The 21,159-nt window shown below is 46.3% G+C and overlaps 1 protein-coding gene across 1 annotated transcript in view; it reads left to right on the top strand.

Annotated features, from left to right (window-relative positions):
* SNUPN (snurportin 1) overlaps positions 1 to 20,049 on the top strand; it is a 38,826-nt gene extending 18,777 nt beyond the window's left edge. The window contains exons 8-9 of the mRNA XM_073650786.1: positions 19,090 to 19,170; positions 19,547 to 20,049. Coding sequence (XP_073506887.1) covers positions 19,090 to 19,170; positions 19,547 to 19,798 — 333 coding nt within the window. The 3' untranslated portion in view covers positions 19,799 to 20,049. The remainder of the gene's footprint in view (positions 1 to 19,089; positions 19,171 to 19,546) is intronic.
* Positions 20,050 to 21,159: the final 1,110 nt, after the last annotated feature.

Consider the following 21,159-nt stretch of genomic DNA (forward strand, 5'->3'; position numbering starts at 1 on the left):
TTTTCAGGCAATAGGCTGGGCAAGCCTTATCCAAAACGGGCATGGATGGCATACAAGACTGTGGTTATATATATATACAGTACAGACCAAAAGTTTGGACACATCTCCTCATTTAAAGATTTTTCTGTATTTTCATGACTATGAAAATTGTACATTCACACTGAAGGCATCAAAACTATGAATTAACACATGTGGAATTATATACTTAACAAAAAAGTGTGAAACAACTGAAAATATGTCTTATATTCTAGGTTCTTCAAAGTAGCCACCTTTTGCTTTGATGACTGCTTTGCACACTCTTGGCATTCTCTTGATGAGCTTCAAGAGGTAGTCACCGGTAATGGTCTTCCAACAATCTTGAAGGAGTTCCCAGAGATGCTTAGCACTTCTTGGCCCTTTTGCCTTCACTCTGCGGTCCAGCTCACCCCAAACCATCTCGATTGGGTTCAGGTCTGGTTACTGTGGAGGCCAGGTCATCTGGCGTAACACCCCATCACTCTTCTTCTTGGTCAAATAGCCCTTACACAGCCTGGAGGTGTGTTTGGGGTCATTGTCCTGTTGAAAAATAAATGATGGTCCAACTAAACGCAAACCGGATGGAATAGCATGCCGCTGCAAGATGCTGTGGTAGCCATGCTGGTTCAGTATGCCTTAAATTTTGAATAAATCCCCAACAGTGTCACCAGCAAAGCACCCCCACACCATCACACCTCCTCCATGCTTCACGGTGGGAACCAGGCATGTAGAGTCCATCCGTTCACCTTTTCTGCGTCGCACAAAGACACGGTGGTTGGAACTAAAATCTCAAATTTGGACTCATCAGACCAAAGCACAGATTTCCACTGGTTTAATGTCCATTCCTTGTGTTCTTTAGCCCAAACAAGTCTCTTATGCTTGTTGCCTGTCTTTAGCAGTGGTTTCCTAGCAGCTATTTTACCATGAAGGCCTGCTGCACAAAGTCTCCTCTTAACAGTTGTTGTAGAGATGTGTCTGCTGCTAGAACTCTGTGTGGCATTGACCTGGTCTCTAATCTGAGCTGCTGTTAACCTGCGATTTCTGAGGCTGCTGACTCGGATAAACTTGTCCTCAGAAGCAGAGGTGACTCTTGGTCTTCCTTTCCTGGGGCGGTCCTCATGTGAGCCAGTTTCTTTGTAGCGCTTGATGGTTTTTGCAACTCCACTTGGGGACACTTTCAAAGTTTACCCAATTTTTCGGACTGACTGACCTTCATTTCTTAAAGTAATGATGGCCACTCGTTTTTCTTTACTTAGCTGCTTTTTTCTTGCCTTAATACAAATTCTAACAGTCTATTCAGTAGGACTATCAGCTGTGTATCCACCTGACTTCTGCACAACACAACTGATGGTCCCAACCCCATTTATAAGGCAAGAAATCCTACTTATTAAACCTGACAGGGCACACCTGTGAAGTGAAAACCATTTTCGGTGACTACCTCTTGAAGCTCATCAAGAGAATGCCAAGAGTGTGCAAAGCAGTCATCAAAGCAAAAGGTGGCTACTTTGAAGAACCTAGAATATAAGACATATTTTCAGTTGTTTCACACTTTTTTGTTAAGTATATAATTCCACATGTGTTAATTCATAGTTTTGATGCCTTCAGTGTGAATGTACAATTTTCCCCTTCTCCCATGACAGCACCACCTGAGAGAGGGTATCCGCCCACCAAGGACAGGAACCTACTGAATAAAAAGGCGGTACCTCTCCTCCGCATCAGTTTTTTGGTTCCTGTCCCTGATGGGAGCCTCACCAGGTGGTACCTCACGTACCTGGATTATGGACGGTGCGGCCTGGAGGCCGTGGAAGCAGCAGATGGTCCCTGTTCCCAGCCCGTCTGGCTGCTGCCCGGGTCTGCGTGTGGGGAGGAGGTGCTGTTTCTGGATTCCTCCCCGCGTGCGCCGGGGCCTGCGGCCGGGTCTGCGCCTCGCAAAGATGAACTGAGCGCGCCGGCCGGCAGGTCTTCCGGGCTGCGCACGTGGGGGTCGCGTCGCACCCTGTGGCGGAGCGCGCCGGAAGTCCGGGCTGCGCACGCACGGGGTGCTGACGCGCCCTATCACGGAGTGCGCCGGAAACCGGGTCTGCGCATGCGCGGGTGGGAAGCTGTCATCCCGCTGCAAGCGCGCCGGGTGCCGCTGGGCTGCGCACGCCACAGCCATCAAAGCAGCGCAAGCAGCTCAAACAAATGGAACGGGAATCTTCCCATCGACAAAGTCACAGCAGTGAGGGGCGTACGAGTTCCGACAAGACTGGTCAGAAAAGACTTCGTCAGTCCACCTCCGCCAGATGGGAGCCCTCATGTGAACGGCAACCACCGCCTCCGGTACCCTAGTCTGAACGGCAGTGTGGTGAGTGATCTTCGTGAAAGTCTCACCTTGAATAATGTGCTCTTCTCTCTCTCTCTTTTCCTCCTTCTTCTCCTTTTATTTCTTGGGGCAGGAGGCGAAGAAGTGTAGTGCTAAAAGTAAAAACAGGGAGTGTGCTTTATGCAAAATCGGTCTTCCCACCTCCTATGCCAAAAACCTATGCTCGGACTGTATTCAGAAAACCATTGCAGAGGAGTCCCCCAGGTTTTCTTTAGAATTAAAGGATCTAATCCAGACAGAGGTCAGAGAGTCCTTAAGAGGCTTAACCTCACTCAAAAAGAAGAAGCGAAAACTAGTTTCTTCAGAATCAGAGGAATCGGTGGAGTCCCGTTTTACGAGAGAACTGCCTTCCTCCTCTAATCACTCCTCATCGTCATCGGAGTCTTCGGATGATGATGGGGGGGGCAGACCTTGTTTTTCGGTTGAGAATACTGAGAGACTAGTTAAAGCCGTCAGAGGGACTCTGGGTATTACCGATACCAAAGTGCCCAGAACAGTCCAGGATGTTATGTTCAGGGGCTTAGACCAAAGGAGGAGACGCTCATTCCCGGTCAATGACAGGATTAAATCTCTGATAGAAAGGGAATGGAAGAAACCGGAGAGGAAGGGTCAGCTGCCGTCATCCTCCAAGCGGAGGTACCCCTTTGAGGATGAGGATGCGGCTAAATGGGACAAAACCCCTAAGATTGACGTGGCCATTTCAAAATCTTCAAAAAAAAAAAAAAAAAAATCCACTCTGCCCTTTGAGGATTTAGGAGCCTTAAAAGACCCGCTGGATAAAAAAGCGGAGTCCTTCCTTAAGCAAACCTGGGAGTCGTCAGCAGGGGCCCTTAAACCGGCAGTAGCAGCGACCTGCACTGCTAGATCTATGATGATCTGGCTTCAACAATTGGAAGACCAGATCAGGGGGAATGTGTCCAGGGAGAAAATTCTATCAGACCTTCCTCTTGTGCAGGGAGCGGCTGCATTCCTGGCAGATGCATCGGCAGATTCAGTTAGGCTGGCTGCCCGGTCTGCAAACCTCTCTAATGCAGCCCGTAGGGCGCTATGGCTCAAGAGCTGGCCAGAAGATGTGCAGTCAAAGTCTAAACTGTGCTCAATCCCTTGTGAGGGGGACTTCTTGTTCGGCAAAGGTCTAGATGACATCCTAGATAAAGCCGCAGGCAAAAAACATGGATTTCCCACGGTGTCTGGTTCCCGATTTAACAGTTTCTTTCGGAAGAGAAAATACAGCCGCAGTAAAGCTCCCAGAGACCAAGGTAGCTGGAAAGACCGAAAGCCGTATAGCAGAGGCTTCATGTTTGGGGGTCCCTCCTCCGAGAATAAGAAAGCCCCTAAGTGACAGTTCCCCCCGGGTGGGAGGAAGATTGTCCCACTTCCTGCCTGCCTGGAAGGAAATTTCATCCAATTCTTGGATCTTAGGGATAATCAGGAGGGGGCTCACATTAGAGTTCAAAAGCAGGCCCAAGAACACTGTCAAAATATCAGCCCCAGAGGTTTAGCGGAACAGATAGCCTTACAGCAGGAAGTTCTCTCTCTGCTCATGAAAGGAGTTCTGGTGGAAACACCTGCACCCGAGCAAGGAAGAGGATTCTATTCGACTCTCTTCCTAATAAAGAAGCCGGACGGCTCCTTCAGGACCATTGCGAACTTAAAGAGACTGAACGACCATTTAATCTACAGGCCTTTCAAGATGGAAACAATAAAATCAGCCATAAAGATGTTATTTCCGGACTGTTTTATGTGCGTCCTCGATCTGAAGGACGCCTACTACCACGTCCCGATTTTGCCAGATCATCAACAGTTTCTAAGAGTAGCTGTACAATTCGGCAGGCACGTAAGGCATTTTCAGTTCGCAGCTCTTCCCTTTGGCATTTCCATGGCGCCGAGAGTCTTCACAAAAATCATTCTGGAGGTCACAGCGCACTTGAGGGAAAGAGACATTTTGGTCATCCCTTATCTGGACGACTTCTTAGTAGTGGGCAGATCAAGTCAACTCTGTGCTCTAGCCCTGGCGGACGTCATGGCCAGTCTAAGACGCCTAGGTTGGCTGTTAAATCTGGAGAAGTCAAGGCTGGAACCAAAGAGGGTTCAGTCTTTCCTGGGTAGTGTTGAGCCACCCCCGTAGTGTTCGAGTTCGGTTCGGTTCGTCGAACACCCGTGTGTTCGCCGAACTGTTCGTCGAACTGTTCGTCGAACACCTTCGAACACAGTTAAAACCAATGGCAGGCAAACAAAAACACATAGAAACACATAGAAAACACCTTCAAAGGTGTCCAAAAGCTGACAAACTGCTCAGAAGACACAACTAACACATGGAAAAGTGACAAGTACATATAGTCATGCCAAAAGAAAAGAGGTGGAGGAGTAAAAGGAGGGGGAGACACAGATATAGGCATGTCATGCCCTTCTAAAATCCAAAAAGTGAGAAGCCGAGACGGCCAGTCCGCTCCTGCCCGTGCCACCTCCGTGTCGCCGGGTTTGTGCCAGAGCCGCGGTGAACCCTGACGGCCAGCCCCCCTCTCCCAATACTGGTGCCTGTCCGCTGGTGGGTCGAGAGAGCCCCCCTGTGGTGGAGGCAGCTCTAAGCTTTTTAATTTAAATTGTCCCTCTAATTTGAATGAATACACTTTAAATCCATTTACAAGGATCTATTGGAGGGCAAGTCTCATGCCAGCAGCCGCGTAATTCCAGCTCCAGTAGCGTCCACTAAAGCTGCTGCAGTTAAAAAGCTTTTATAAGGATCGAGCTCGGCTGTCCACCGCAAGGCATCCTAGTGCCAGTCCCAGCCCCTATGCCTTGGGGTGCCTCCTGATGCTCTTCACTGAGTATCCCGTGGTCCCGAAGCATTTCCTTTGAAAAAATTAAGTGTCCAAACTACAGGTGGTGTAGCTTGCTTAACAGCCGGGATAATCCGCTGACTAGCAGACACTGCTACTAGGCACAAAGTATTTCCTGGGCTAGATGCAGTTAAAAATTTGTAAGTAGATACTCTCGTTGGATGCTGAGAAAGCATTCCATAGAGTCTCCTGGCACGCCATATATGATTCTCTTAAAAAGCTTGGGGTAGGGGTCTAGGGGACCCTTTTATAGCCAAAATCACGGCCCTGTATCACAATACGTCACCTAGGCTGAAGATAAATGGAACTGTAGCACCGAGGGCTCGGTTGCTACAGACGTATTGCACCTCACCCAGAGGTGTGATATCTCACTCTCAGATAAGGATGGAGTGTGGATCAGGACCCGACACCTGCATGCATTACACCACATTGCCGTGGGGCAGGGCGACCAATATGCCCCTGAGATGGGCACGACAGTCCCTGTCCCTGGCTGGAGTGGGGGGAGGGAACACTGAGGAAGGGGAACCCTGCAGTGCAGGAGCAGGGAGGAAGCAGTTCCTGGGTGCATTGAGAAGGGAGTATAAAAGGTGGGCACCATCTTAGTTCAGTCCAGAGAAGTCTGAGCAGAAGTGGCAGGGAGCAGGGGCTCTGCATGAGCTCTGCTCCGGAGGCGGGCCTAGTAACAGAGGCCCAGGCCTGCAAGAGGGAGAAGGAAGGAAGAGGAGCGGAGAAGGCTCCAGGAACGAGGAATGAAGGGATCCCAGGGGTGCGGACGGGCGAGTCGCCACCGCACGCCCGAATCCACCTGCGTGGAGGGGTCAGGCCAAAGGGGGAGACCGGTCCCCGAACTAGTGGAGGCAGGAAACGACCCTCAGCTAGAAACCGGAGGCTCTGACATTTTATGTGGCGCAGCCCCTTGCTCCACCCGCTAGGAAGGCACCACATAGGGTCAGGGAAACTGGCGCCAAGTTTACCAAGAGGAGGCCCGAGGCAGCCGGACAGAAGTGTTGGTAAGAAAGGCCAGACAAAGGACACACAAAGGGGGTCCTGTGAAGCGCTCCAAAGTTATCTGGGAGTTGTCTGAGCCCCTCACCTGGTGAGCACAGTACGACGTGGGCAGCCGTTACCTGCAGACGTGGTCTGGATAATAAGAACTGTGAGTAAAGGCCCTGAACTGCATCACTGACTCCGTGTCGTTACTGCTGCTGCCCTGCACCATCACCCCCATCCTCCGCATACACTGCCCTGAGGCTATACTCCTCCCGTGGGGAGTTATGCTACGCTCTGCTGCACCCACAACACCAGCCTTAGCGGTCTGCCCTGTAGCGGCGGTTCACTCTGACCGCAATCCACGGGTGGCGTAGTCGGACATTTAAACATCAAAACCACATAAATAGTTCCGCCACTGGTTTGACCGCCCTGAGCCACGGAACCGGATCGCCGCCACGAAGACTACAACCACCAGCATCCACCAAAAAGGGTCCGGCTCCGGGTGTCCCAAGGCCCAGGGGGTGCGTCAGAACATTTTCATCACCTTTCACAATCACCAATGGGACAAGGCAGGGATGTCCTCTGTCCCCTCTCTTATACATCCTAGTGACGGAGCACCTGCTCTCATCAATTCGCCATAACCCCAATATTAGGTGGATTGAGGTGGGAGGCACCGAGTACAAGTGCTCTCTATTTGCTGATGATGTCCTAGTATATATCACTCAATCACATATATCCATCCCTGCTGTTATGGCTGAAATAGATCACTTTGTTACATGGTAAAATTTTAAAATCAATGCAGCGAAGTCTGAGGCCCTCGATGTCTCCCTCCCTAAATCCATATAGGATTCCATCCAGTCCAACTTTCCCTTTGCCTGGCCCTCACAGGGTATCAAATACTTAGGAATTCCTATTCATAGAGACCTCTCCCATCTATGTTATCTTAATTTTGGGCCCTTTATTGAACAATTCCATACAGACCACGGTTGGCAAGTTAGAACTGTAAGATTCACTACGTGAACCACTGGTGTTTTGTGGAAAAGCACATGTACACTGCGTTCCAAATTATTATGCAAAAAGTGTTTAGGAGTGATAAGGGAAGAATTTGTTTGTTTGTCAGTTAAACTCATTGATGGTGATGTGTGTCAGGGCTCTTTATATCACTGTAAGCAATTGCAGACACCTGTGCTAATTAGTTTGGCAGGTGTGTCCAATGAAAGGCAAGACTACTTAAGAAGGCTCTCTCACATTATTAAGCAGCCTACATTTTCTGCCAAAATGGGAAAGAAAAAGGATGTGTCGGCTGCTGAGAAGCAACAAATTGTGGAGTGTTTAGGTCAAGGCATGACTACAATCAACATTGTGCGATGATCAGGATGAAGTGTCTTGGCAATCAAGAAGTATGTAGCTGATTCACAGTACACACGTGTGCGTGCTGATAAGGGCAAATTGAGGACTCTTTCCTACAGGCAATTACGTCAGGTTGAAAGAGCAGCGGCAAAAAAGCCTTGTCATAGCAGCAGACAAGTTTTTGAAGCTGCTTGTGCCTCCAACGTCCCCCGAACAACAAGATGCAGGGTCCTTCAGAGGTTTGCAGCTGTGCATATGCCATCCTGTCGACCTCCTCTATCCACTTCACACAAGCAGAAACGGCTCCAGTGGGCCAAACATTACATGAAGACTGATTTCAAAACTGTTTTGTTCACGGATGAGTGCCGTGCAGCGCTCGATGGTCCAGATGAATGGAGTGGAGGATGGCTGGTTGATGGACACCCCACGCAAACACGGCTACAGCGCCAACAAGGAGGAGGTGGAGTAATGTTTTGGGCTGGAATCATGGGGAGAGAGATTGTCGGCCCCTTTAGGATCCCTGAAGGCGCTAAAGATGAACTCCATAATGTATGTGGATTTTCTCAAACAGCACTTCCTGCCATGGTTCAAGAAGAAGAACCGTGTATTTCACAGCAAGATCATTTTTCTGCATGATAATGCACCATCTCATGCTGCACATAAAACATCTGCATCTCTGGCTGATATGGGCATAAAAGGGGACAAACTTATGGTGTGACCCCCATGCTCCCCTGACCTCTACCCCATTCAGAACCTTTGGAGCATCATTAAAAGGAGTGTCTATGATGGCGGGAGGCAGTTCACATCTAAGCAACAGCTCTGGGAGGGTATTCTGTCCTCATGCAAAACAATTGAAGCAGAAACCATCCAAAACCTGACAAATTCAATGGACGAGAGAGTTCAGAAGCTCCTTTCGAACAAGGGGTCCTATGTGAAAATGTAACATCACCTAGAATAAAGTTTTGAGTTGAAAACTGTTTGATTTCAGTTTCTAACAACCTGCTAATGCTTATAATTTCAAAAATGACCATTTTTTTGGTCTTTATTAAAATGAAAAGGTTGATCGAAAAGTTTGGGGGATCTAAGAGTGTGGCAACCCAGTAGTCATGATTACTTCGAATTCTGACAATATGAGGGTCATGCTGCAGGTAGTGCAGCAAGAAGGCACTTATGTGTCTTGCGCATCTCGGAGCCCCAAAATTATTTTCCGGGCTAGATGCAGCTAAAAATTATTTTTAATTTTAAATCTGGTGAAGCTTATTATAGATGGCCTAATAGGATCAGTGCTGCACACTGCTACAAAGCCCAAATTATTTTCCAGTCAAGATACAGATAAACATGATTAGTAATTTGAAAGCTTAAAACTGTTGGTAGGGTGATTTTAACCAATCATCAAGCTTTTACTCTCCCCAGGATGACACAGGGGTAGAAAAGTCGTTTCGGATCCATGATTTGTTCATCTTTATGAACGTGAGTCTGTCTACATTATCAGTGGAGAGCCGCGTGCGCTTATCTGTCAGCACACCACCAGCAGCGCTGAACACACGTTCAGACAGAACGCTGGCTGCGGGGCATGACAAGATCTCCAAGGCGTAAGTGGCTAGCTCCGGCCATTTATCCAGATTGGAAGCCCAAAAAGAGCAAGGGTCCAGTGACACAGTCGTGGCTTCAATGTTTACTTGGAGATACTCCTGTACCATCGTCTCTAGGCGTTGACTATGTGGCAGACTTCTTGTCTCCTGTGGCCTTGCAAAGGATGGGCTAAAAAAGTGGTGAAATGATTCCGCAAAATTGATGTTACCAGCAGATACTGTGGTTCTGTTACGGTTTGAGTGCTGAACACTTGACGGTCCCACGGTTGGCAAGTTGGAACTGTGAGATTCACTACGTGCACCACTGGTATTTTGTGGAAAAGCACATGTAAGATTCTGCAACAGTCTCTGCTGATACTCCTGCATGCGTGCATCCCTTTCTATGGCAGGAATAATTTCTGCAAATTTACTTTTGTACCGGGGATCTAACAGTGTGGCAACCCAGTAGTCAGGATTATTTCTAATTCTCACAATTCGAGGGTCATGTTGCAGGTAGTGCAGCAAGAAGGCACTCATGTGTGTTGCGCATCCAGGAGCACCAAGTCCCTGTTGTGTTGGTGGCGAGGTAACAATCATGCTTCCTTCCTCTGTCCTCTCCCCCCAACCTCGCACAACAGAAATGTGATCAAGGTCTCCCTCATCTGATGAGTCTTCCATCAGTTCGTCCTCCACTTCTTCCTGGGCTCCTGCACCTTCCTCACTAGTTTGGCTGCTACCATGCGCCCTGGTAAAACCATCTCCCCCACCCTCACATGCCTGCCGCCTTGGTGCTGCCGACCGTCTGGACCTTGCAGATGTTAGCCCTTCCGCATACAACTCCTCCTCCTCTACTTCCTCCACCTCCTCTTGTGCCACCACCTGACTCTGAATTCTGTTTAACATGTGCTCCAGCATGTAAATCACCGGAATAGTCATGCTGATAATGGCATCGTCAGCACTAAACATCTTCGTCGCCATTTCAAAACTGTGCAGAAGGGTGCATAGGTCCCTGATCTGAGACCACTCCTCCAGCGTGATTTGCCCCACCTCTGAATCTCGTTGGCCCAGGCTATACGTCAGAACGTATTGCACCAGGGCTTGTCGGTGCTGCCACAGTCGCTGCAACATGTGCAGAGTTGAATTCCACCGGGTAGGCACATCGCATTTTAGCCGGTGAAGTGGCAGGTCCAACGACTTCTGTAGAGATGTAAGTCGCTGAGCTGCGGGATGCGAACGGCGGAAGTGAGCACACAGCGACCGTGCCCTCTGCAGAAGGCCATCTAGTCTGGGATAGTGGGCTAAAAATTGCTGGACAACCAGGTTCAACACGTGAGCCATACAAGGCACGTGTGTGACATTGCCCCGGCGAAGGGCCGCACCCAGGTTTGCAGCATTGTCGCACACGGCCTTCCCTGGTTTCAGGTCCAGTGGAGACAACCATTCATGAAATTGGTTCTCCAGAGCTGACCACAACTCCTCAGCTGTGTGACTCACATTTCCCAGACATTTCAATGTAAAAACCGCCTGATGACGTTGAGCCCTACTGCCAGCATAGTAAGGAGGTGTGCAGGATCCCTTCTGCGCAGTTAGAAAGCTTGTGGCATGACCAGACAGGCTTTGGGTGCAGGTGGAAGACCGAGAGGAGGTTGAGGAGGCAGAAGCAGTGGAGGAACTTTGACATAAAGAGGATTGACGCACAACTCGTGGGGACGGCAAGACTTGGACAGCAGCCCCTTGTCCTGCTGTCACCATAGTTACCCAGTGCCCAGTCAGCGACATGTAACGCCCCTGTCCATGCCTACTCGTCCAAGTGTCTGTGGTGAAATGCACCCTGTCACACACAGAGTTTCTCAAAGAAGCGGTGATGTTGTGTGCGACATGCTGGTGGAGCGCAGGCACACCTTTCTTTAAGAAGTAGTGCCGACTGGGCATCTGGTACTGGGGCACTGCGACGGACATAAGGTCTCGAAAATCCTCTGTGTCCACCAGGCGGAAAGGCAGCATTTCTGTAGCCAAGAGCTTGCAGATGGTGAAATTCAACCTCTTAGCTTTCTCATGGCTAGGAGGAAATGGTCTTTTACTTGTCCACATCTGAGGGACCGAGGGCTGGCTATTGTGCTTAGACGGGGTTGATAAGGGTGTCCCCGGCAAACTGCCGGTCTGTGAGGAAGATGCAGGCGGACATGTTAGGTTGCCTTGATCCAAAGGTGGTGCTATCGATGTCGGACAGCGCTCAACACCAGCTGGTGTTACCACCTCCAAAGAAAATGATGACCTGCCAATCACGCTGGCTGTTGCGGGTAAAGAGGTGGCAGGTCTGCGCCCCAAAACAGGTGTGACTGCTGTCCCCCCAGTCACAGAGGATGAAGAGGCCGCGGATGCACAAGATATGGCAGACGGTGATTGGCCCGGCCGGCTAGGCCGCATTGTAGCACACTGAGCTTCCCACTGCAACTTATGCTTCATGTCCATGTGCCGGTTCATGCATGAAGTACTCAAACTATGTATTTTTTGGCCTCTACTTAGCTTTTGCTGACAAATGTTACAGATAACACGAGTTGGGTCATCTTTATCGATCTGAAAAAATGCCCAGGCTATGCAAGGCTTAGCACCCATGCGACCTGAAGAGCCACCACGACTTGTGGTGAGAGGCAGAGTTGTGTTTGAGGATGCAGTTGTTGACGTGCTTCCAGTACTACGTCTCTGTCCAGGAAGGCGCAACCTGACCTCGTCGTCACTAGCATCTTCCTCCACCTCCTCTGCTGACCTCATCTCTTGGCTGACTGTGGGTTGACAGTAAGTGGGATCTCCGACCTCATCATCATCACCCTGTGCGTTATCACACCCGTCGTCCTCAGAGCCAACCTGTTCCTGCCCTGACAAAAAACTAAAGTTGTCGCTCCAATCAGGTATTTGAGTCTTATCATCGTCTTCCTCATTGTCTCCACCAACAGGAGTTACAGTTTGGGAATGAGGGTCTACATTATGGTCAGAACCTTCTGCGTCTGGTCCTGGATCCGACTCATAAAGATTCTGGGCATCAGTGCAGATCATTTCCTCGTCTGGATTCACACAAGCGCTGGAGTCGACCTCTGATTCCCAGGCTATAGTATGAGTAAACAGCTCTGCAGACTCAACCATCTGTTCTACCTCATACTCAGACGGGCAGCTGGAGATTTGGGAGCTGTGAGGAAGCAAGTGCGATTTGGGTGACACCTTTGAGGGCTGGAGTATTTGTGATGTTGAAGTTGATGTGGAGGAGAGCCCACTTAAAGGAGCACTTGATATCCGTTGAAGCACCTGCTGTTTTTGTGCCTCATCTGGAATTTGTAGCGATTGGCGTGGCCGTAAGAAAGGGATCTTATCACATTGTCCGCTAAAAGAAGTAGACATTTTAGTTTGGCTGGAAGATGGTCTTTCTTCTGCAGATGTTACTGTTGCTTTAACACCTACCCCACGGACTCAACCTTTTTTCCCCTTCCCAACACGCCTATTCCCCTTTCCACCAGCAGCAGGCCTTTTTCCACTCATTTTGGTGGTTAACTAATTCACAACTCTGGAGTTGTTTGCACAAAAAAACAATGGATGGTAACCGAGCAGAGCTGAGTGGCCAAACTGTGGTATTAGGCCAAAACTATTGGCTGGGTTAGATGCAGAAAAAAATTATTTTGAATTTGCAACCTGATGGAGGTCAGTATAGATGGACTAATACAAATAGTCCCACACACTGCTAGAAGCCCAAATATTTTTTCAGAGGTACTGTAGATGCAGATAAAAATTATTTTTAATTTGCAACCTGATGGAGGTCAGTATAGATGGACTAATAGACCAAGTCCCACACACTGCTAGAAGCCCAAATATTTTTTCAGAGGTACTGTAGATGCAGATAAAAATTATTTTTAATTTGCAACCTAATGGAGGTCAGTATAGATGGACTAATAGACCAAGTCCCACACACTGCTAGAAGCCCAAATATTTTTTCAGAGCTAGATGCAGAAAAAAATTATTTTTAATTTGCAACCTGATGGAGGTCAGTATAGATGGACTAATAGACCAAGTCCCACACACTGCTAGAAGCCCAAATATTTTTTCAGAGCTAGATGCAGAAAAAAATTATTTTTAATTTGCAACCTGATGGAGGTCAGTATAGATGGACTAATAGACCAAGTCCCACACACTGCTAGAAGCCCAAATATTTTTTCAGAGCTAGATGCAGAAAAAAATTATATTCAGTTTGCAACCTGATGGAGGTCAGTATAGATGGACTAATAGAATGATGCTATGCCCAAAAGATTTTACTTCACTAGGTGAAGTAAAAAAATTGGTATTCTATACACAGGTGTTATATCTTGCAACACAGATAGGCTACTCCACTGACTAACACACTCTGCAATAGGCCAAAAAGGATTAGCTTTGCTAGATTCAGCCAAATGCTGTGAAAATAACTTGCACAGCACTGGCACAGACCTGCCTGGCAAAAACTGATAGGAACTCATGTAACCTAGTCCTGAAAAGGACTCCAATTACAATTAGTCTTTACTCCCACAACCTATCTATTTAAGAGCACAGACCTCCCTGATAAAAGTCGTAGGAAATGCTGTAACCTAGTCCTTAAAAGGACTGCAATCACAACTATTCCCTACTCCCAAGCTATCTGTATATTTGTGCGAAAATTGGCTTGAAATTAACAAGGTATAGCGCACACAGCAACAGCGGTGCCGTCTAACACGCAGCTGCAGCAGTGAGAAAATGGTGGCGACGGGGAAAATGGCTTGGTCTTATAGGGCAAGGACATGTGACATACACTGCCAATGACACATGCCCTTGCTTGTGTGAAAAAAAGCACTTCGCTCCGTGTGTGCGCTGCTGATAGGCTGACAGATTGCACCTCCCCACTGCAAATGCGGGAAAGAGAAAAAAAAAATGGAGATCTTCATTGTTCCTGCAGAGATCCATCCCCTGCCCCTCCCCCCGCTGTACACTCAAACTGCGTATTAACATTAATTTTCATCATTACTGAGAAAAAATCCAGTTATGATTTTGGTGCACGAACAGTTATCGAACATAACCTCGAACAGCCGAATTTTTCTCAAATTGTTCGTGTTCGCCGTCCGGCTCGAACACCGCCCAAAACAGCTCGAATTTGAGATTGGCGAACAGTTCGAGTAGAACAACGCTCATCTCTATTCCTGTGTCTCATTCTGGACTCAGAAAACCAAACCTGTCTTCTGCCAGAGGAAAAGAAACTGAAGATCAGATCCCTAACATCTCAGGTTGTCAGCAATCCGACCATGACCCTGAGGAGTGCAATGTCTCTGTTGGGTACAATGACGTCTTGCATCCCGGCGGTTCAGTGGGCCCAGCACCATTCCAGATGTCTTCAACAGGAGATTCTGGCAGCGGACAGGCGGCTCAAAGGTCGCCTGAATGGGAAAATATCTCTTCCAGATGTTGTGATCAACTCCCTGGACTGGTGGACATCTCCGGTCAACCTATCTTTGGGGGTTCCTTGGACCTTCCAGGTGTCGGATACAATTACAACAGACGCAAGTGCGGAAGGTTGGGGAGCTCACCTAAGGGATCGTTCTGTACAAGGCCTCTGGTCGGACAGCGAGACAAGTCTCTCTTCCAATATGAAAGAGCTGTTGGCAGCCAGAAACGCGCTAAAAGAATTCAGTTCTGTTCTTCAGGGTCCTCACGTCAGGATAATGTCAGACAACAGATCAACAGTCGCCTACATCAATCATCAGGGGGGTACCAGATCTCTCCCTCTGATGTTAATAGCGGATCAGATCTTCAGGTTTGCCGAGAGTCGGCTGGTTACGCTCTCGGCACTGCATATAAAAGGGGAAGAGAACATAAAGGCCGATTTCTTGAGTCGTCACATCTTGAAACAAGGAGAGTGGGAGTTGAATCCAGCCGTTTTTCAGCAGATTGTGGATCGGTGGGGACAGCCCCAGATAGATCTGTTTGCAAACAGACACAATCGGAAGACCGAAACCTTTTGCTCCCTGAATCCAAAAGAGGGGGCGTTTGCGGTGGACGCGCTGCAGATTCAGTGGGATTTCACTCTAGCTTATGCCTTTCCCCCTTTAGTACTGATCCCTACTATCCTGAGGAAGATCCGAGAGGAACGGGCGAGGGTTATATTGATCGCCCCGTTCTGGCCCAAGAGACCATGGTTCACTTGGATGAAGAGAATGTCCCAAGCAGATCCATGGGTTCTTCCGGACATCCCGGATCTCCTCAGGCAGGGCCCAGTCTGTCATCCCCAAAGATCGGGCCTGCATTTGACGGCTTGGATTTTGAGAGGTCGCTATTGACGCAAAGGGGGGCACTGTATAATTATGACTTGGCAGCAAATAGATGGATCATTAGATTTATTAAAGCCTGTCATAGATCCAGACCTATTCCTGTTCCAAGAATGCCTCCTTGGGACCTTAATTTAGTTCTGGAAGCATTAACCAAACCTCCCTTCGAGCCCTTAGAGAAGGTTTCAGAAAAAATCTTAACTTTAAAGACTGCGCTATTGGTGGCCCTGACATCAGCTCGTAGAGTCAGTGACTTACACGCACTATCCGTTAACCATCCATTCACTCAAGTATGTATGGATAGAGTAATCTTAAGACCAGACCCGGCCTATCTTCCAAAGGTAGCCTCCAAGTTCCATAGGACGCAAGTAATCACTCTCCCTTCCTTCTATCCTAATCCTAGGGATTCTGAGGAACATAAGCTTCACACCTTAGATGTTAAGAGGGTGTTAGTCCAGTATTTGGAAGTGACAAAAGCCTGGAGAAAGAGTGACGCTTTATTTATATCCTTTCAGGGGGCTAGGAAAGGACTTAAGGTTACAAGGGGGACCATAGCTAGATGGGTCAGGGATACTATTACCTTAGCCTACTCTTCTAAGCAATCTGCCGATTCCTGAGAACCTGAAGGCCCATTCCACCAGAGCGGTAGCTGCTTCCTGGGCTGAGAAGGCGGATGTGCCCATCGACATTATATGTAAGGCGGCAACTTGGTCATCCCCTGCTACATTTTACAAACATTACCGTCTTGACCTTTCCTCTTCTACTGATCTGTCCTTTGGTAGAAGGGTGTTGCAAGCGGTGATCCCTCCCTCTGGTATTTGATCTCTATAAATCTCTCAGGTGGTGCTGTCATGGGAGAAGGGGAAAAGATCCTAGTTACTTACCGGTAACGGGATTTTACAGAGCCCATGACAGCACCCTATTAATTCCCTCCCCTTTATCACTGTGGTGTGCACTTTTTTTAAGGTGTTTAGTACATATGTTGAGGTGGTGGTTATGTATTAACCTGTCTTCGGAGGCCCTCTCATGCTCTGAAACAAAAAACTGATGCGGAGGAGAGGTACCGCCTTTTTATTCAGTAGGTTCCTGTCCTTGGTGGGCGGATACCCTCTCTCAGGTGGTGCTGTCATGGGCTCTGTAAAATCCCGTTACCGGTAAGTAACTAGGATCTTTTCATAGTCAAGAAAATACAGAAAAATCTTTAACTGAGAAGGTGTGTCCAAACTTTTGGTGTGTGTGTATATATAGATAGAATATTATAATAAACACTACCGTTCAAAAGTTTGGGCTCATTTAGAGATTTCATTATTTTTGAAAAAAAGCACATCTTTTTCAATGAAGCTAACATTAAATGAATCAGAAATACAGTCTATACATTAATGTGGTAAATGACTATTCTAGCTGCAAACGTCTTGTTTTTATTGCAATATCTTACATAGGTGTGTAAAAACAGAAAAAACTGCCCGGCACTTCCAAAACAAGAAATAGGTGTGAACAGGTGCTTACTAGGAGCAGCTACCTGCATATACAATTAACAAACAAAGCAGCACTCTGTAACGCTGAGTGTGCGAACATGAAATATATGAAATTTGAATAGCATTACTGCTGTAGAAAAATAGAAATAAATGAGAAATCTTAGAAATCCCACACACAAGCAGACTGATTGATAGGGTCCTGTTATTTTTGAGAAACTCCTTACCGTGGCTACCAGGTACACATGAATTGGCCAATTTATGCGCTAAGATTTCTCATTTATTTCTATTTTTCTACAGCAGTAATGCTATTCAAATTGTATATATTTCATGTTTGCAATTGTATATGGAGGTAGCTGCTCCTAGTAAGCACCTGTTCACACCTATTTCTTGTTTTGGAAGTGTCGGCAGGTTTTTCTGTTTCTCTGTATAAGCTTTGACTGAGCACTCCGCCTCTAGGCCATAGGTGTGTAGAGACCCATTTCCAACAACCACCACTCCAGTGTTTTAATGGTACATTGTGTTTGCTAACTGTGTAAGAAGGCTAATGGATGTTTAGAAAACCCTAGAACACCCTTGCACAAGTATGTTAGCCCAGCTCACATACTTGAACAGTTTTCAGTTAGCCCTGAAAGCGGTTTGGCTGATTTGAGAAGCTATAAAATTGATCTTCCTTTGAGCTAGTTGAGAATCTGGAGCATTACATTTGTTTGTTCTATGAAACTCTCAAAATGGCCAGAAAAAGAGAACTTTCATGTGAAACTCGACAGTCTATTCTTGTTCTTAGAAATGAAGGCTATTCCATGCGAGAAATTGCCAAGAAACTGAAGATTTCCTACAACGTTGTGTACTACTCCCTTCAGAGGAGAGCACAAACAGGCTCTAACCAGAGTAGAAAGAGAAGTGGGAGGCCCCGCTGCACATCTGAGCAACAAGACAAGTACATTAGAGTCTCTAGTTTGAGAAATCGATGCCTCACAGCTCCTCAACTGGCAGCTTCATTAAATAGTACACGCAAAACGCCAGTGTCAACGTCTACAGTGAAAAGGCGACTCCGAGATGCTGGCCTTCAGGGCAAAGTGGCAAAGAAAAAGCCATATCTGAGACTGGCTAATAAAAGGAAAAGATTAATATGGGCAAAAGAACACAGACATTGGACAGAGGAAGATTGGAAAAAAGTTTTATGGACAGACGAATCAAAGTTTGAGGTGTTTGGATCACACAGAAGAACATTTGTGAGACGCAGAACAACTGAAAAGATGCTGGAAGAGTGCCTGACGCCATCTGTCAAGCATGGAGGAGGTAATGTGATGGTCAGGGGTTGCTTTGGTGCTGGTAAAGTGGGAGATTTGTACAAGGTAAATGGGATTTTGAATAAGGAAGGCTATCACTCTATTTTGCAGCACCATGCCATACCCTATGGACAGCGCTTGATTGGAGCCAATCTCATCCTACAACAGGACAATGACCCAAAGCACACCTCCAAATTATGCATGAACTATTTAGGGAAGAAGCAGGTAGCTGGTATTCTATCTGTAATGGAGTGGCCAGCACAGTCACCAGATCTCAACCCCATTGAGCTGTTGTGGGAGCAGCTTGACAGTATGGTACGCAAAAAGTGCCCATCAAGCCAATCCAACTTGTGGGAGGGTCTTCAGGAAGCATGGGGGGGGAAACTTCTCAAGATTACCTCAGCAAATTAACAGCTAGAATGCCAAAGATCTGCAATGCTGTAATTGCTGCAAAGGGAGCATTCTTTGACGAAAGCAAAGTTTGAAGGAGAAAATTATTCTTTCAAATAAAAATCATTATTTCTAACCTTGTCAATGTCTGGAATATATTTTCTATTCATTTTGCAACTCATTTGATAGATAAAAGTATGAGTTTTCATGGAAAACACAAAATTGTCTGGGTGACCCCAAACTTTTGAATAGTAGTGTATGTATATGTATGTTGTTTTCTGACATTTATATTTGTATACAGCGATCGTTTGTTTTTGTTTTTTTACAGCCAGTGCTCGGATTGAAAGTACAGTTGTGTTAATGAGCCCTTACAATGTAATATATTTCAGAGACCTCAGAACTACAGGAATTCCAGCGCATTGAAAAAAATCCATTCTGTTTTATATACTTTTTTTTTTTTTTTTTTTTTTCCCCTTTTCTTTTTTTCATGAAGTTCAAGTTCGTTGGTCTGCCGAATTTCCCCTGCTCATTGGATGCCATTCAGAGTGTCCTCACACAGTCCTATCCCTACAAGGTATAGTATTCATTATACATTAGTATATATTAAACAACTCTTTGACAGTTTTCTTTTAAGCAAAATCCCATTAGTAGGCCATAATACACCTAAACATTGTGGAGCGAATTGGCCTCATCTTTTAAAAAATAGGGAGTTGTGTTAGGAAGGAGGTTGGGGAGAGGGAGAGGGTTAGAGCTGTTCATGCTGGTAACATAGATGAATCCGTTGCTATGATTAGAAACCAGTGGGTGCCATACTTGCTCTTGATTGCAACTGACAGCGAGAAAAACTAGGGTAGTTTCTGGCACAGCCGACTGGATATAAAATGTCAGTTTAATTGAAATAAGTTAAATAGATGGACACTTATCGGTTTGTGTTCTTGCTTCATTACTAGGTGGATGGCCTGTTATTTTACCACATGCACACACACTATACTCCAGGTAGTACTCCGCTGGTTGGGTGGCTCCGTCCATACATGGCACCTGAAATTCTAGGATTTCCTGCCCCACCAGGACCCCTTACAGAAAAGCCAGCATACGCACAAGAGCAAATGCGACAAATTCTTGAACACAAGAAGGATGGGAAAGGAGCAGCGGAGGGTGGACGCTATGAACTAGAACATCTGTCAACCATCCCTCCATCTTAAGAAGTTTGCGGGCACCCGCTCTCCAGGATGGTGCTGCCATTCAGATAACAATACCAGTGTTTTGGTCTTCGTATTGTTCTGGACCTGACATGGAGTTAATGTACAGCGGTGCACTATTTATAATCCTGCAATATACATTTTCTAATATTTTTTAAAAAAAATAAAAATACATTTTCAAAAATGTACATGTGAATTTTTTGCTGATCTGTAACTGCACTTTGTTTACTAGTAAAGATTCCTAGATATTTCTAGCTGTGTCGTCTTCATCACAACACTGACCTAAAATATCTTGTAACTGTCTCATATTAAATGATGTATTGTACGGGCGGGACCATGCTCAGCGGATTTTGCTCAAATTAAACTGTAGATTATTGTGACCTGCCCGTCCATCATACATGTCAAATCATGAGGCGGTTACAGGTCATGATTACAAGTTGGATTGTACCCTATGCAGTGCAAAGGGTGAAAATCTGCTTCAGAATTGATGAATTGTGGATTCTAAAATTAATTTCTCCCAATGTACGTTATGGACATCTACAGTCCTGCTCCTCAATATTAGCACCCATGAAGTTTAAGTACATAATGTGGATTATTTCTGGAAAAAAATGAATCAAGTGAAACAGTTTTTTGTATAGAGCACTCGTGTTAAATACAAAAGATCAAATGATAAACAATAATTTAAAACAAAAAACAATGGGAGGGAAAAATAGAAAAACCTAAAGCTTGCTGTGTCACTGGTATTGGCACCCTTTACATTAATTTAATATGGAAACACATTTTGACTCGCCTGTGGTAAATTACAAAAAAGATTCACCTTTGATTGTCGGTGCCCAATTGACATGAATTAGACAATGAATGATGACTTCGGTGTTTTAAAAAGCCACATGGTAGGCCCTGTTTTTTGTCACAATGGTGAAGACAAAGGAGATGTCTGAGGACATTGACATTAGAACTGCTATTATTAGCAAACAGAAGACTTCCAAAGGGTATAAGACCATCTTCAAAGACCTTGGTATCCTAATTTCAACAGTGTGCAATGTTATTAAATGGTTTGACAAGCACGGAATTGTCAAGAACCTCCCTGGACATGGGGGAAAGAGGAAAATTGACAAGAGATATCTTCGAAGGTTGGTGCGACTGGTGGAAAAAACACGTCAAATATCCAAAGACCTGAAGGCCAGCCTGGAACAGACTGGGATCATGGTTTCAACAAGTACCATACACCGAAATAAATTAGAGAAATAGACAGATGAACTGGTATAAATGTACAAATTAATTTTATTAGAATATATTGTTAGAAATTATATAAAGACAGCATACAGGGTGGGTGCAATAAGGAATATATAGAAATATATATATAT

Source organism: Phyllobates terribilis, unplaced genomic scaffold (assembly GCF_046119375.1).
Source record: "Phyllobates terribilis strain yellow unplaced genomic scaffold, ASM4611937v1 Scaffold_11__3_contigs__length_659146591, whole genome shotgun sequence".
NCBI classification, from domain to species: Eukaryota; Metazoa; Chordata; class Amphibia; order Anura; family Dendrobatidae; genus Phyllobates; species Phyllobates terribilis.